This window comes from Cynocephalus volans, chromosome 11, assembly GCF_027409185.1.
Source record: "Cynocephalus volans isolate mCynVol1 chromosome 11, mCynVol1.pri, whole genome shotgun sequence".
Lineage (NCBI taxonomy): Eukaryota > Metazoa > Chordata > Mammalia > Dermoptera > Cynocephalidae > Cynocephalus > Cynocephalus volans.
This window is the reverse complement of record NC_084470.1, coordinates 45,282,114-45,299,700: the sequence shown is the minus strand read 5'-3', so window position 1 is coordinate 45,299,700 and position 17,587 is coordinate 45,282,114. Positions and strand designations below refer to the sequence as shown.

The following is a 17,587-nucleotide window of genomic DNA, read 5'->3' as shown; positions in this document are numbered from 1 at the left end:
TCTCACTTCTGTTTGAAAAGGATCAGTGGTTGCTGTGTCGATTGGAATGCATTTTCTTTCTAATTAAGTAAAACATTAATGGAATTTTAATAGCAAATGATCTTTATGTATTTGCATGTTAAGTTTGTTCAGGAGTAACTTAGCACCTACCGTGAGCTTAGTATTTCCTGTGTGGATCATCGAGGTTGTAACCAAGTGAGTAAAAAGGTAGTTGCTTTCTAGGGTTTGAAGCATATAAAATTTTATTTTTCATATGTGTTAGTTTATTTATAAATAGCCACTGTTATGCAGTCTTAAATCTTATTTCAGTGACCTGTATCTGATGACCAACCCAAGAAGTTAGCATTGAAATCTTAAAATTATTCCCCATGTCATTTTTCAGTATGAGTAACTAATGCTTCTGAGTTAATAGTTCTCATCTCATTCTTGTTTTCTTTCTGAGAGAGCTTTAAATGAGTACATGTATATGACATGAGTATATATATATTTTTATCTACCTTGGAGCCATTTTGACTATTATTGCTGTTTTTTAATAAAGAGAAGTCCTCTGATCTTAGAGTACCATTTGAAGTCTCCTGAAGTTTTTATACCTGTCCCCAAGGTAGGAACTTAGGTGGGATGACACCCTAGGTCACAGTGTTGAGAACTCTCTGGGAGGGTTGGGGACCATGGGAGGGTTGGGACCATTGCTGACTCTGTGGTCCCATGTGTACTTAGGAGTGTTTCGATGATTACTGGGTATAAATAAAAGAGAAGGAAGAGAATTAGTGGATAATTTAGTCTCTTTGAAAAATTAATACAGTGCCTTAACGGAAGTGTATGTGGGGAGGAAGGAATGCAGGTAGGATAATGTTCTCTCCCAGGGTTTCCCTCCCATTTAATTTGTTTCCATATTCTGATTTTGAATTGAATTTAATTGAAATGGGCTACCCGAATATCTGAGTAAGTCAACAGTTTATAGGAAAGAAAAGAGTAAATAAGCAATTCAGACAAGTCCCTGCTACTGGTGTTATAGTATTTATTCATTTGGATATTTTGTTGTTATTACTAATATTATTTGACTTTTTATTGAAAAATAGGCTTAGAAAAGTTATCAAGATATAAATGTACAGCTCAGGGAATTATCTCAAAAATAAATAATCACCCTTCATACATTGATGATGGGACTGTAAAATGGTGCAGATGTTTTGTAAAACAGTTTGGCAATTCCTCAAAAAGTTAAACAGAGCTACCATATAACCCAGTAATTCCACTCTTAGGTATATACCCAAGAGAATTGAAATTATGTCTACACGAAAACATACAAAAGTGTTCGTAGCAGCATTTTTCATAATAACTAAAAAAATGGAAAAAACCCAAATGTCCATCAGCTGATGAATGGATACAGAAAATGGTATGTCCACACAATGGAATGAAGCCGTAAAAAGGAATGAAGTACAGATAGATACATGCTGCAACATGGATGGACCTTGAAAACATGCTAAGTGAAAGATGCCATTCACAAAAGACCACATAATTGTATGATTCTATTTTCATTAAATGCCCAGAATAGGCAAATCCATAGAAACTGAAGTACATTAATGGCCGTCAGGGGCCAAAGCTGGGGAGCGATGGGGGCTGTAGGAATGCGGAGGGGAGTGACTGCTGACGGGTGTGATGAGATCTCTTCTTGAAGTGAGAAAGTGTTCTGGAAATAGATACCAGGGATGGTTGTACAACTCTTGTGAATATACTAAAAAACCACTGAATTGTACACTTTAAAAGGGTGACTTTTATGGTATGTAAATTATATCTCAAGGAAGCTATTAAACAACTACAAAAAAAATCCATGTGTGTTTAACCATCCAGGTTAACAGAGAATATAGATAGCATCCCAGAAGACTTTTGCATCCCTCTCCCAATCAATGCCCCAGAGTATTCTTAGGGGAAACAATGGCAGCTGTTTCTTCTGCTACTGCTTGCTTCTCAGAAGAAGACATTGTTTTAGACTAGGCATGAAGCATTATGTTCTCAGGACTTGCCAGGCCTAGCAGGCAACTTTTTGTAAAGCACCATTTTAATCAAATGCTTCTTTGTAATTGTATGGTGCCAGTGTGACCTACCTTTGGCAGCAATAATAGTTTCCACCTTTCAAAACAGGTAGCTACACGCTCTTGACTTGTTCCTTTTTGTTTGTTTTCATAGAAATAATCTGGAGTTCAAAGTTTTTAAAGGACATTAAGTAATTTTGTTAAGTACCTCCTATACTGTCAGCTTGATCTGTTACTTTATCAGTAGTATGGACTTTATTAACTATTAACTAGTTCTTATTTTATCCACATAATCATAGTTGCTGTCCTCCCCCTGACCCCCCCATACATGGGTTTTTAATACTATCTTTTAGGTGAACAAAATTAGCCCTAATAGTTTTTATTCTGCATATTTCTGATGTTAAATTTTAAAAGAAACTACCCCTAAATGTTTATATCCTTTTAAATGTTTTAAACACAAAGTAAGGTCAGTGTTGATTTTTTGCTTTTCAGTGATGTCTTGGCATTGCCCATTTTCAAGCAGGAAGACTCCAGCCTTCCATTGGATGGTGAAACTAAACACCCACCCTTTCAGTATGTGATGTGTGCTGCAACATCGCCAGCAGTAAAGCTCTACGATGAAACACTCACTTACTTGAACCAAGGTTGGTATGGCTATGTCATATTTTGACATGAAAGAAATTACAAAAATCCAAAATAAATGTTTTGGCATTGTAGCCTAGATTATAGATAATAATTAAAAATTAGATTGTTTTTCTTAAATTTTACAACTTTAGTTAGCAAAAACTAGCAATTTTACTGTGAGGCAACAGAGTAATAGTTTGTGGAAACTGATTTGCATTAATGAGGGTCTGTGGAGCAAGATTTATTACAGGGTTTTTCAGAAATAATCCAAAGGAGGAGCAGGTAGGAAAGGATGTCAGATATTTTTAGTGGTTTCAGTATGGAACTTGAGAATGAAAGAGAAGGCCAGCTAGCAAGGAACCTGTGTCTTGAACATGAAGCAGGTTTGTGCTGGAAATAGACTTAAGCTGCACCAAGATGAAGTCTGTGGCTAAATAAACTGTGTCAAATTTTATCTACTTATATCTTGTCTATACTTTATGTCAGGGTGTTAAGTTTTGGTGATATGAAGTGAGAGTGGGCAGGATGGAAATTAGAGATGTGGAGGTAGAATTTACCTTTGGAAAATATAAGGGATTTTTTTGAGGTGCTCTTAGCACTTTGGGCACAGGCTGATGTGACTTGACATTGTAAACAAACGTGCTTTGTTATACAGGAATTAATTTGTTGGATACATGTACTGAAAGCATTTGAATTCTTATTTTTTAAAACATTTTGAATTTTTTTTTTTTTTTTTTTTTAAAGATGATCAGTAAGGGGATCTTAACCCTTGACTTGGTGTTGTCAGCACCACGCTCTTCCAAGTGAGCTAACCGCCTTCCCTATATAGGGATCCGAACCTGTGGCCTTGGTGTTATCAGCACCACACTCTCCCAAATGAGCCACGGGCCTTCCCTAACATTTTGAATATTTTAATTGTTATAAAAATAGTACATGCTTATTGTAGAAAAACTGGAAAACGTGAAAAGGGATAAAGCTGAAAATTATAATTAACATTTTTGGTATATTTCCTTGTATGTACGTATGAATACATTTTCTTCCAACAAAATTAGAATTATATCTGTTTACTTAAGAGTTCATTGTGATTATTTTTCTTTCATTAAAAAGAATCTTTAATTCTTTGAACTTTTGGAAAGAGCTACAAATTTAGGCTATTTACTTGTGCTTAATATTCTGAAATGTGGAAGAATAACATTTCTGATATGTAAGTTTCTTTTTCTTTTTTTCTTTTTATCTACTGCTAAGAGTCATGTGATCTGTAAGTTTAGAGTCTATGAGATTTTGCTTCAGGTAATTCTCCTATCTGTAGCACCTATGACAATAACCTCACTTTATTTTTAACGTTTATTAACAGTATTTGTTTGGGTAGGCATTCAGTTAATTGAGACTTAAGTTTCATATTTGGAAGAACCTTAAGAATTTATTTGGTATTCTGTTTTAGACATAAAAATCTCAAAAGAAATGATGTAGGGGCAAATATATTCATTATAATTTTATTTCTAATGACAAAAAAGGAAATCTGAATTTCCCTTACTTGGGGAATAGTTGAATAAGTTCTACTACATACATACCATGGAGTGAATGACTACACACACACATCCATACTCATACCCACACATACAGCCCTATTTAAAGAAACATGTAGGATGTGTGTCTTATGGCTTGGGGGATGTTCATAATTTATCATTGTTATTATTAAATTGGTTAAAGATATTTCACATTAATAAAAGTTGCAGTCCACCATATATAATGGGGATATAGTAGACCAACATTGAGTGCTTACCATTTACGAAGCATGGTACTAGATCCTTTATATGTGTTACCTTATTCAGTTCCCACAATAACCTTACGAGAGGTTTTATTAATCCGTTTTACAGATTAAACTGAGAGTTAGAGCAGGTAATTAACTGCTCAATGTCAATATGGGAAGCTTAGATTTAAAAAAAAAATTTTTGAAATATATGCAACAGTGTGCACAAATCTTAAATGTATAGCTCAATGAATTTTTATATATTCCTTTGAAACTACTACCTATATCTAATATTTCCAGCACCCTGGAAGGCTCCCTTGTGTCCCTCTCTCAGGTGATGCCCCACTTGAATTTAATCAACATAAGTGTGGATTATTTTTTGCATTTGACTGTGCTCATTGCAGTATTAATGATGACTATTTTCTTGGTTGTAGAATTGTGTTAAATTGTCTCTTAATTTCCCACTGTCTTTTAAGAAAAGTATTTTAAAACAGCATATTTGAATAATCATTAAAAATGCATTTGAGTAATTATAAAGGAATTCTTTCAGATATCTTTTTAAAATAAATTATAACTTTCAATATATTATATAACTTGCAACAATACTTATATGAGTATCAAATATACATATTACAGTGTACATAGCTTTCACAGACCATATCCTCGCATTTACCACTTTGACCAAAGGTTCTAAAGCAAGATTTTCTGTGAATCCCTTAAAATTGTTTTCAAATTTTTTATAAATGTGTGTTTTTCTAAGGAGAGGATCCATAGCTTTTTCTAGATGCAGATGGGGTTTGGTCCTGATCGAGACACTGTGGAGTATCTTTGACCCCACCTATTTGTCTATTACATAATAGAAACTTGCTAATTTAAACTGATAAGGCAAATAAAGATCCAGACTTAGCAAAGTATCTTCAATTCATTGGGCTTTCTTTTCAAAAGGAAGCATTCTCAATAGCGCATTTGTGTTTTGATTTTTACAAAAGCCTTTCCTACAATATTTAGTGTAAAGAGAAACAGGCATAGATGTGCAAAATAATATTTATTTATTTTTAAATTTATTTTTTTTTTTTAAAAGATGACCGACCAGTAAGGGGATCTTAACCCTTGACTTGGTGTTGTCAGCACCACGCTCTCCCAAGTGAGCTAACTGCCTTCCCTATATAGGGATCCGAACCTGTGGCCTTGGTGTTATCAACACCACAATCTCCCAAGTGAGCCACGGGCCAGCCCTTGCAAAGTAATATTTAAAAGTGACTGATTATGGAAACAGGATTGAATGGGCTTGATTAATTTTATCCAGGAATTCCAGTAAAATTCCATGAATACATTTTTAGCTGAAGAGACATTACTATGGAAAGTTCTTGCAAAGTATACCTCAGTAATATTTTTAGTAGAGCAGTATCTTTGCATCAGCTTTGATGGTGACTATTAAGTATTAACATAATTTACTGTTTTCTGTTTCTGTTTTTAAAAATCATACTGTTATTTAGTTTTAATACTCATGAGTTAATTTTCTTAAATCAAATGAACTCGACAGCTCCACCAGTGACAATAATTTATAATGGGAATGTTACCTTGTTTATCAGAAAAGCATATGGCAATTTCATGAGAAGGGATTAGATACGGCATGTGAAATGATCATTAGCACAAGTTTTATTTCATTTTAAGGTTACATATGTAAGTTTATCTGCATTCATTGTAATAATTGAGGGGGAAATTAAGCAGTCACTTTTTTCCTTACTGCTTGGAAATAATAGGTGACAGTTCATGAAAGTGTTATCCCCATTTTATGATGATATTAAAGCCTTTGAGGGAGTAATTTTTTCCTGCAGTTATTTATTTAGGTTATTGACCTTGCTTTTTTTTATGGATATTGATTTAATCCCAGAGTTTTCTACTTCCAAATCTCATTTTCTTAACCACCAAGTCTCTTCACTAGAATAGTTTCAATGCTTTCTAAGTTTTTAGTTAATTGTCACCATTTTAAATTTAATACTTTAAAGAGATGAGTTATATTCATGGTTCACAATTTAAAAGATATGAAAGTATATGCAATAAAAAGTACTCTTCTCCTGTCTCCCAGTTATCTAGCTCTGTTCCCCTGAGGTAGCTGCTGAATTATAACTTTTGTTTTTTTGGCGGCTGGCTGGTAAAGAGGTTTGGACCCTTGACCTTGGTGTTATCAGCACCATACTCCAACCAAGTGAGCTAACCAGCCAGCCCAGTAACCATTTTTAAACATCGAAGATGGTTCCAATCATGTTTTATATATAAATCATGTCTTGGTATAACTAAATGTCTTGTTATAACTAAAATGTTGTATAGTTAATATCATGTCTTGGTATAACTAAAATGTTGTGTAGTTAATATTTCATTGAATTTATTCCAGTAAACTTACTTGTTCATGTGATGAGTGAATTATATGCCTAAGTGTAGTTGTGAATTTAATGGCCTTGTCACTAGAGGATGAAATTTTGAAATTTAACTTTGTCTCTAAAGTAATTCCTGGTAGAAGCTGTCAAACTTAATTGCCTAAGATATAGGATTCCCCAGTATATATGTCCTTCTGTTGCACATTGGGTATTCTTATACATATATGCAAATACCTTTGTGTTGTATTTAAATGTTTCAACTTGTTTCAGTAACCAGTAACTAGAAGTAAACTAAAATTTAGAAAGGAAAAACCTTGATAACCAAAGTGCTTGACTGAGGTTTATCAACTTAAATGCGTCTTTTCTGTGCATAGTAGGATGTGCGAGGTAGAGGTCAGCAGCAAGTACTCTCAACAGCAGAGTCTCTGGAGCCAGCTGCCTGTGTTTAGCTTGCATTCTACCGCTTGCTAGTTTAGGGGGGTAGTTGAGAATTAAACTGAGTTAATGTATGTAATGTACTTTTAAGCTGGCCAGTGCATAAGAAGTACATGTGCCTTTGCTCCTATTACTATTATTTATAAGTTAAATAGCTTTAATGATTTCTGATTGTACTAGAAGACAAAGGTTTTAGACCAAGAAGCTAGATGATCAATTTTTAGAAATGGTTAAAACACAACCTTGAGACTAGATAGGTACCTGTGTAATGACTTAGGTATTCCACTAGGTCTGTTGGATAAAGTGTGATTATAATCTTTGAGCTTTAGAAATAGCATTTTTGCATTGCTCAGCAAATGTGATAGCAGAATAATGGCTCCCCAAAGATGTCTATGTCCTCATCTCCAGGATCTGTGAATATGTTACCATATGTGGCAAAGAAACTTTGCAGATGTGATTAAATTAAGGCTGTTGAGATGTGGGAATTATCCTGTATCTAGTGAAATCACAAGGGTTTCTAACAGTTTAAAAGGGAGGTAGGAGAGTCAGGAGTCAGAGAGAGATTCGAAGGTGCTACTACATGTACCTGGCTTTGAAGATGGAAGAAAGGGCAAAGATGTAGGCAGCCTCTAGAAGCTGGAAAAGGCAAGCAAATGGATTCCCCCCAAGAACCTCCAGAAGGAATGTAGGTGTGCTGACAGCTTGGTTTTAACCTGGTTAGATGCATTTGGACTTCTGTACTCCAGAACTGTATGATAGTAAGTTTGTGTTCTTTTAAGCCACTAAGTTTGTAGAAATTTGTTATAACAGCAATAGGAAACTAACACAGCAACCAAGGCAAACATGAACTAGGTGGATGGCCTCCAAAGTGGTGCAGGATGTGCCACTGTTGTGTGTATCCATGGGGTGGCCATCACTTACTCTTAAGCTTTTAGACAAAAACACTGCATCTTACAGTGCTGCCTCTTAGCTTATCTATGAGGGCCCTGTCAAAACTAGTTCTTTAAATGAACGTCTTATGAACTCTGAGCCCTTGTTCTGTGTGTGTATATGTATGTATGTATAAATAGTGTGTGCCTATACTTATTTTTGAATATATGTACTGTACACATACATATGTAATGAGTATATGTCAACATAAATATATTTGTGGAGCATGTATATAGTAATGGAGCTAGAGCTATCCTAGACTGTTGAAAGATTTGGAATCTTGTCAAATAAGTGAATGACGATTAAATGAATTTTGATTACTTGTAAAGGAATCAGTGCAATTTACTTTAAACAGCTTTATATTGACTTAGTTTTTAACTTTAACATAGACAGTGAAATAATTTGAACTTTAAAAAGGACTTTGAAATCTCATAACCTATAATATTGTGCAGTGGCTCATATAACATTGTATTAAATAAACCCTATACAAAATGATGCAAATGTGTAATCTACCACTCTAAACAAGGCCTTTTTTCTATTTGGTATGGCACTTTAGGGTAGTATTTATCATAATATATCCTGTAGCATTTGTTGAACTGCTGAGAAAAGATTGCTAATTCTTATCATTTTACTAAGAGTGTTTTGAGTATAAAGTTGTTCCCAGGAGAAGGTGGAAAGAGTATTGACTGACTGGATATTTGTAGCTTTCCATAGAGCAGTGGTTCTCTAAATTTAGCATGCATCAGAATCACCTGGAAGGCTTGTCAAACCATGATTGCTGGGCCCATAGAGTTTTTGATTTGGTAGGTCTGGGGCTGGGCCCAGAATGCATTTATGACAAGGTTTTAGGTGATGCTGCTGCTGGTCTCTGGACCACACTTTAATTTTTTCTTACTTTGAATATTCAGGCAACTATGTGGGCTTCCCCTCAACACCACCTTTTTCAGATGGATTTCCTCAGAGGAGGGTTGGCATGTAGTTGAGGGCTGAATACCATTCTTTTTTTTTTTTTTTGTCTTTTTCGTGACTGGCACTCAGCCAGTGAGTGCACCGGCCATTCCTATATAGGATCCGAACCCTCGGCAGGAGCGTTGCCACGCTCCCAGCGCTCCCGAGTGCGCCACGCCACCGGCTCGGCCCATGAATACCATTCTTTGGCGGTGACTTCATCACTGCTAGGAGCCTCCCCTTTGACTCATTGCTCACCTTCTGCCTCTTGGACAACTACTGAAGAATATTCGCCACTGTGTAACAGTGTAAAGAAAATAAAAGAGAAAATTCTGTGTAGTCTTAACTTTGTCAAGTAGAAATTGGAACAAGTTTTCTTAGTTGTGTTGATGCCTTTGAGTGTTATTTTTGTTATTATTTTTGAACCATAAGAGTACAGAGTTTAAAAACGTTATTTGTGTTTGCCTAGTTAAGCCTGTCCATAAAAGAGGTGTTAAGTCTCTGGTTTGTGGAATAAAAACAATAGTCCCAACATGGAGCCACTAGAGGGTGGAGTACACATAGCTGGCTCTCCCTTTGAGCAGGGCTCTGGCTGGAATAAGCTGCCCCTTGTCTATGGGGCTCAGTCTTTGATGCTTCCACACCTCATGATGTGAGTGAAACTTCTGATCTTAACTCATTGCTGTATTCCAGATTGGCTCATTGCTACTGCTGGATCAGTACTCAACTTTTCAAGTAAAAAGAACCTCTTCTCTTAGTTTTTCCCAAAGTACCTGTTCATTTGGAGGCCGAATTATACTTGCAGAATACTCTACTGAGGATGTTAATTAACCAGCGTTAGCTACTTTTCAAACAGGTCTTAGGCGCTAGGAAATAGCATGTTTATTGGATTAAAAATTCAGAAAAGAAGATAAATTTTTTTGGTTAGTTTCATTTCACACTATAGTTTATTTCCTTCTGATCAGCTGTGGTTTTTGTTACTAGATTAAAATTCTGTTAGGATCTTAGGAATAAGGTTTCTGAAGCTTTGAACTTAGCCAAGCAGGGGCTGTCACATCTTGGGTTCCATGTTGCTCTGGAGTCCGTTTGAGGAAGCCAGTTTATGTATTCAAAGGTGGGTGAGAACATGAACTCACAACAGTTATATTTTCAACTGTGGTAGTGCTTTTGCATTTGTAAGCCAAAAAGTGGGCAAAAAGTCAAAACATGAAAGTAAATTCAAGAGATAAAACTAAAAGGACTAGCATCTCATAGAGTATTAGTATTTGACTATGTTAACTTTATACTGCATATAGAGTGGAACTTCCTTTATATTTCAGTTAGAACCTAGACTAGTGTTTCAGTAAGCTGTGTTACTAAAAGAATTATGGATGGGGGATTAATAGAAGGAGAAATTAAACCTAAAAGTCTGTTTTTTCATTCAATGGGTGTTAGCATTGAAGAATATATAGTTTCCAATAGGGAAACCATTTGAAGAATAGTAAGTGTTACAGAGCCTTTAAAAAAAAAAAAACACAAAACCTACTTTTGATTTTAGAAGAATAAGAATTTTAGAGTGCTTTAGTAGTAGGATCAATAAGTCTTGAGATCTTTTTATGGAAATGGATCGAACTTTGCATTGCGTATGGAAGTATACTTCTTAGATTGACTAGGAAAAATAATACAAAAGAAGATAGGAACATTGATATTTCTTCCTTTATTTGATTTTTTTTTTTTTCTGTCTTGGGAATTTTGAGTTTCTGAGGGTTATAGATATTGCCAGAGAGACAAGTTTTCCCTCCTTCCTTAGCAGCCGAATGAAGGAGCTTTTAGGACACTGTGCACTTCATCTACCTCTCACTCGTTGGCTGCTTTTCTTTGGGTTAATCTCATCATGCCAGGGAAGTGCTTTGGCCCTCTTTTTATCCATAGTCATTTCTTAGGTGATCCTGTCTTTAAACCTAACAGTTTACCCTGAAAATTCCCCTACTAATATCTCCAGGCAGGATCTCTTTCTCCCTAGCTCCAGACTTGTAAATCACCTTGATTATCAATTTGGATGTCTACAGATATGTCAGACTTAATATATTCAGTTGAACTCTTGATTTTCTCCCTAAAGTCTGCTGCTTGCTGTCTTTATCATGACAGAAAATGGCAGCTGTTCTTCAGTTTCTTGACCAAAAGTCTGGAGTAATTCTCAACTCCTCTTTCTCACACTTTACATCTAATACAGCAGAAAAACACTTGGGCTGTACCTTCAAAATATCTCCAGAGGGTGACCACATTTTACTATCTCTACTCCTACTGTCAGTATATGAGAGTGACTTTTCCTTATTAAGCCTTGCCTACTCACACCAAGGGATTTATGCTAATCTGATAGGTGAAAAATGATTTCAGTGTGGTTTTAATTTACATTTCTGTGGAAGTTGAATGTCTTTTAATATGTTTAAGAACTGTTGGCATTTCCTTCTTTTGTGAAACACATGTTCATTTCATTTGCTTATTTTTTCCTCTAGGGATGTTGGACATTTGTTAGCAATTTTGTAGGAGCTCTTTATGTATTAGGGAGATTAGCCCTTTGTGTGTGTAATGTGAGTTGCAAATATTCTCCCTCTTGCATTTTTTCATTTGTCTTCATCATTCAGACCAGTCAGAATCCTTGAGTCAAAGGGTATTTAACTTGTTGACGGGTGCATCCAAATTGCCTTTTAGAAAAGTCTCTCAGTTTATTTTCTTCACATTATATGAACTTATTTCTCCCCCATTCTTTCCCACTTGATTTTTGATTAAACGTTTCTTCTATCTGATAATCAGCACAAACCTTTTAATTTTTATTTCCTGAATTCTACAGGGTTGAGTATAATTTTTAAAAAATGTACAGTAGTGTATTTTTCAAAACTATCTATATGCTTTATTTTAAAAATTATTTCTTAATGTTTTCTGAATTCGGATCCATTGTTAAGTATGCTGTGCTGCAAATATCTTCTTCCAATCTGTATCTTGGTTTAATTCTTTAAAAATGTCTCTGGCCATAAAGACGTTTTTTAGTGTTAATCTCTCTCAATCTGTTGAATGAATTTAAGGATATTCCTTAGTAACATACTAAATATAATTGTTTTCCCTTATCAAGCTTGGAGCAAATTAGTAGTTTAACCTTTTGTTGAATTTTGACCCTGTGATCCAGAACCCTTTGTGTATTTTTCTATAAGTTCCAGGGCAGTGTGGATAAGATATTGATAGTTACATTATAAAGAGTTTCAAGAAAGTTCATGTGGTACTAGAAGCATTCTTTAACTTTAAGTGATTTTCTGCATGCCAAATTATACTGTCTTTTTTATTATTTAATAACAGCTAATCCAGAAATAATAATGTGTTCCAAATCCACCAAAATTAATTTTTTGCAGTTTATTTTCTTAATTATCTAGATTGGTGTGTGGATGTCTATTTGTGTTTTTCTATGGACACTTATTGAGCAGTGGGGAAATGTGATTTGGATTTATTGGACATGGCAGGGAAGGCGCCAGGATTAAAAAGTGGCCTTAGTCCATACAAAAACTATGAACACAAATGTTCATGGTATCATTCATTGCAGCCAAAAAGTGGAAACAACCCAAATGTCCGTCAGTTCATGAATGGATAAATAAAATTTGGTATGTTTGTGCAATGGAATAATATTTGGCAATAAAAAGGAATGAAGTACAGATACATGCTACAATATGGATGGACCTCAAAAACATTATGCTAAGTAAAAAAAAAACCCCACATATTGTATGATTCTCTTTATATGAAATGTCCAGCATAAACAAATCTATAGAGATAGAAAGTAGAATAGTGGTTGCCTGGGGCTTTGGGAAGGGGAGGATGGAGAGTGAAAGCTAATGGATATAGGGTGTCTTTTAGAATGATGAAAAGGTTCTGAAAATGGTTAGTGGTAATGGCTGCACAACTCTGAATATACTAAAAACAAATGAATTATACATTTTAAAAGGGTGAATTTTGTGGTATATAAATTATATCTCAAAGAAGCTATTATAAAAAAATTAGTCTCAAGTAATGCATGCATGCATAGTAAAAAATTTAGTTGTTAGGGCCTGGCTGGTTAGCTCATTTGGTCAGAGCATGGTGCTGGTAACACCAAGGTCCAGGGTTCAATCCCTGTACCAGCCAGCAACCAGAAAAAAAAAAATTTAGTGTAAGAGAGTGGTAGATAAAAATAAATTGATAGAGAAACTTTTTACTCTTCTGTAATAGTGTAATAAGGAAAGGATGGTGTGATTTGCTGGGAAGAGAAAGATCAACTTGAATTGGCTTCTGTAGCAAATTAACAAATTAACATTGGGTAATTGTATGTTCTGAGAGAAGGCTGAATTATGTTCCACAGAGCGATGTTCTTTATATGGATTGTTTTTCATAAACAATTTCTTTAAATAGGTCAGTCCTATGAAATTCGGATGTTGGATAATCGGAAAATGGGAGATATGCCTGAAACTAGTGGAAAATTGGTAAAGGTAAGGGTGATCTATTTTAATTCCTAACAGATATTGTAATAATTGAATAAAGTAGCAGTTTTGCTATGAGTTTTTTTTAAAAAAGTATTTAATTTCACTTCAAGAAGTAATGACTATATTAAAACTTTTAAGTTTTTGAGCTCCATTTTGTTTACTCATCTGTAAAATGGGAATTATAGCAGATATTGGATGAAGTAAATTTGGAAGACCCTTGGAAACCAGGGACCAATAGAAGAGTTAGTTGCAGTTATGGGGGAAAAAACCCCAGCACCACAATAAAAAACCATAAGCTTCTCTTTAAAAGATAATGTGGGGGAGAATTTAAGTATTAATATAAAACTTTTAAAACTCCTGTTATTTTACATCTTAAAGTTTCACTAAATAGAATTTGAAATCTCTGTTCACTCTACTGATGTATATGGATGAAGTCAGTCATTCCAGGTGTAGGAGGCATAGCCATTGACCAGCCAACATGTTCCTTTTAGGTTATATCTTGAGAATCATTCCTTCCCACTTCATGTCATGCAAGGTGGGTCCGTCTAGCCTCTACCTATCATGCACCACAGCTCATTATAAATTCCCCAGTGTTACAGGGCAAGGTTTATGGAAGAAGCTTCATTGGGGAGAGGCAAAACTTCATGTGGCCTAGTGTGAGCAAGCAACAAGCAGGCATGAGTTCTACTGATCCTTCTGTGTTCCCGCAGAGTGGCATGTCAGGGCCCAGGTGTTACTGGGCCATCAATATTGAGAGGCGTTCCATTGGGAAGACCCTCCACTCTGTGGATCTGCCTTTTTAGGGGTGAACATGGGAAAGGCAGCCTTGGGGGTGGGGAATGGATGCTCGGGTTGCTTGGTGACAGGCTGTCTGAATTTGATGCTCTAACTAATTTGGTGTGTTTGGGAAAGCCAGTTGCCCAGCACTTGGAAGCCTGAGATGAGAGCCTTTGCAGTATTTTAGTACTTTTCTTACTCCTGGGGCAGGAAGTCCCAATTCTGTAGACGGTTGAACTTGGATCTTTCTTTTCCCTATGAGGGAAAGATAGGGGATCTGGTTGTCACTAGATTATCATCTTGCAAACATGGAGTGAGCTCTCAGATTTCTCCTTCTGACTCCTGAAGTTTCTGACATACTTGGAACAGAGGAAGAAGGTTATTTACCCATTCCCACAGTTATTATCTGCTCTTTGGGTCTGTCTTATATGCCCAATCAGTGGGGTTGGTCATTCCCATCCAGGGTGAGTCACATTGTCTATTTCTTTCTCCTTTTATTGGCATTCTGGCCTGTAGCAAATACTGATTGGACCCACTGTTTAAAGAAGTCATCATCATTGTTCACAATGAGCAAGTCCTACTTGGATTGGCTATACTCTGCTTCACTCTTATGACAAATACTCACAGTTTTATCAAGGAGCCAAACTAATAGCACTCAAGTTCTAGTGTCTAGGAAGCTTAGAAACGTTGGAGATTCTCTATGCATCCTCTGGTCATGTGGCTTGTTGCTCCCAAGGTCACCTCTGGGCAGGCACATCTGCCAATTGTATAACGCTAGTTAAAATTCAACCAAGTAGTAGTTTTTTTTTTTTTAAAGGGAAGATGTGAGTATACTCTTCTGTCACTGTGAAAGTTACATTTGATGACCATAAGATGCTGTGTTTTTTTAAAAAATGTATCACTGTGAAGGGATTGAAAAATTGTTTTAATTGTAGATTCTGCAATAAAATTGAACAGGGATCAATGGGCCCTGTACAGCGGTCTTTAAAACTGTATCTAAAAATGCTAGAACAATTTTTTTAACCTCTTGTTTTGGTAAAATATAAACATACTCAGAAGTTAGAATGGTAGGATAAATCCACATATATCTGTCATGTGGTGGTATGTGATAAATACATCCGTATCTGTTATGAGGTCTCATGATAAGTTCTCCTGCCAACATGAACAGTTACCAACAATTTGCCGGTTTCTTTCATCAGTTCCCCCTTGTGCGTTGTGTGTGTGTGCTGGATTATAGAATTTACTAATTTGTAATTTTAACTCAGTTCATCATTCATGACCATTCAGCATTCTGAGGCAAATATAACTAACTTTGTCATCTAGACCAAATGCCAAACTTAAGTTTTTGTCAAAGCACTGAAGAAAGTCATTTCTGAAGCAGTTGTTGTCATTTCTCAGTGAAGACAAGCTGACTTTTTACGGTAGTTCCTGAATAGGTGGTAAGATTTAGAAATAACTAGTCTGACAGGTGAGACATAATTTTTAAAATACTTTTGGCAAGCTAGTTAAAATACCTGTCATATTGACCTGGAATGACAATATTCATCAATTAAATTGTTGCATGCCTGCTTTAAGGTCAATTGCCTTGGATTTACTTCCAAATTAAAACATGTAAAAACATTTAATACACAAAGATAAGAAATTAAGGCAAAAATGATAATCATGAGAAAATGAACTACAGTAGTCCCCCTCTCCATGGGGGATACATTCCAAGACCCTCACTGGATGCCTGAAACCACAGGTAGTCCCAGACCTTGTATGTTCTGTTTTTTTCCTATACATACATGCCTATGATAGATACAGTAAGAGATTAACAACAATAACCTTTAATAAAATAGAACAATTATAACAATATATTGTAATAAAAGTTAAGTGAATGTGGTCTCTCTCAGAATATCTTATTATACTGTACTCACACTTTTTCTTGTGATAGTATGAGAAGATAATGTGCCTAGTGATGAGATGAAGTGTGATAAATGCCATAGTATAAGGCTACTATTAACCTTCTGACAATATGTCAGGAGAGGATCATCTGCTTCGAGTGATCCTGGATAACAAGCCATGATGATGTTGATGACTAATGGGCATATAGCATATACAGCTTGGATACCCTGGACAAAGGGGTGATTTACATCCTGGTTAGGACAGAGAGGGACAGTGAGAGATTTCATCACACTGCATAGAACTGCATGCAGTTTAAAACTTATGAATTGTTTATGTCTGGAATTTTCCATTTAATATTTTCAGATCAGAGGCTGGCTGGTTAGCTCACTTGGTTAGAGTGTGGTGCTGATAACACCAGGGTCAAGGGTTCAGATCCCTGTACCAGCCAGCAACAAAAAAAAAAAAAAAAAAAAAAAAATTTGTTTTCAGACTGCAGAAAGTGAAACTTTGGGTAAGGGTAGACTACTGTATTGACAGTAGAGAAGCCATCGAGCTATCAATGCAAGGAATGTTTTGCTGATTACGCTAGCATATTTTACCTAACCTATTTTACTTATTTGCAAGTGTCAGTATCAGTAAATATTTAGCCCACTTATTGAAAAGGGTTAATTTTTAAAAGGTTTTGCATTGGGTTCATTTTCCATTTGATAAGACACATGTCTGATTTTTGGATGTGCCGGAATACATCCAGTTTATAAACTGAGAGCTTGCCTAGGATTAAGAGCTACCATCTGTTGCTACCAAGGACTACAGAATGAATTTCTTGTAAATCATATCCTTTTCCAGCTAGAGGAGCTCTGAAATATACTGCAACCTTCTAGAGTTTTATTTACTGGCCCTATGATCTTCAGTTATTCATATTTTGGAGGAATCTTGGGGTTCAAATGATGGGTTATCAAAAGTGCTTTTGGAACTTCTTGAATGTGCTGAATACAAGTATATTCAGAGATGTGCTTTCTCTGCTTGTTCTGTTTTTGTCTTTTGTTAAGGCCCCTTCGTCTACTCCTAGTTCTGTAGGTGTAATAAGTCTCCTTTTAGTCAAAACTTCCAGATAATGATTTTCTCTCTATTAGTTTCATTTGCACAGTTTTCTTTTATATCTTGCAACTTGTTAACTTTGGTTCTCCTTTCATCTTTCATACTGTGTTATCTTAGTCTGACCTTCTGGAATGGGGCTTAGTAAAGCTCTTAAGTCTAATACCTATGTTTTTATACTGTTTTTATCTGAATCTGTGGATTTAGTCTGGTTCTTCCTGAATATGGAAGAATTGAAATCATGACATTTTCTGC

The 17,587-nt window shown here is 35.6% G+C and overlaps 1 protein-coding gene and 1 non-coding gene across 3 annotated transcripts in view; both read left to right on the top strand.

Moving 5' to 3' along the window:
• Positions 1-17,587, top strand: part of UBP1 (upstream binding protein 1) — a 51,815-nt gene that overhangs the window by 11,242 nt on the left and 22,986 nt on the right. For both annotated transcript variants that reach the window (XM_063114328.1, XM_063114327.1), the window contains exons 2-3: positions 2,523-2,674; positions 13,506-13,582. In XM_063114328.1, the coding sequence (XP_062970398.1) occupies positions 2,523-2,674; positions 13,506-13,582 (229 nt within the window). The remainder of the gene's footprint in view (positions 1-2,522; positions 2,675-13,505; positions 13,583-17,587) is intronic.
• TRNAT-GGU (transfer RNA threonine (anticodon GGU)) lies at positions 13,168-13,241 on the top strand. The gene has a single exon. It is a non-coding gene; the product is annotated as a tRNA-Thr (tRNA).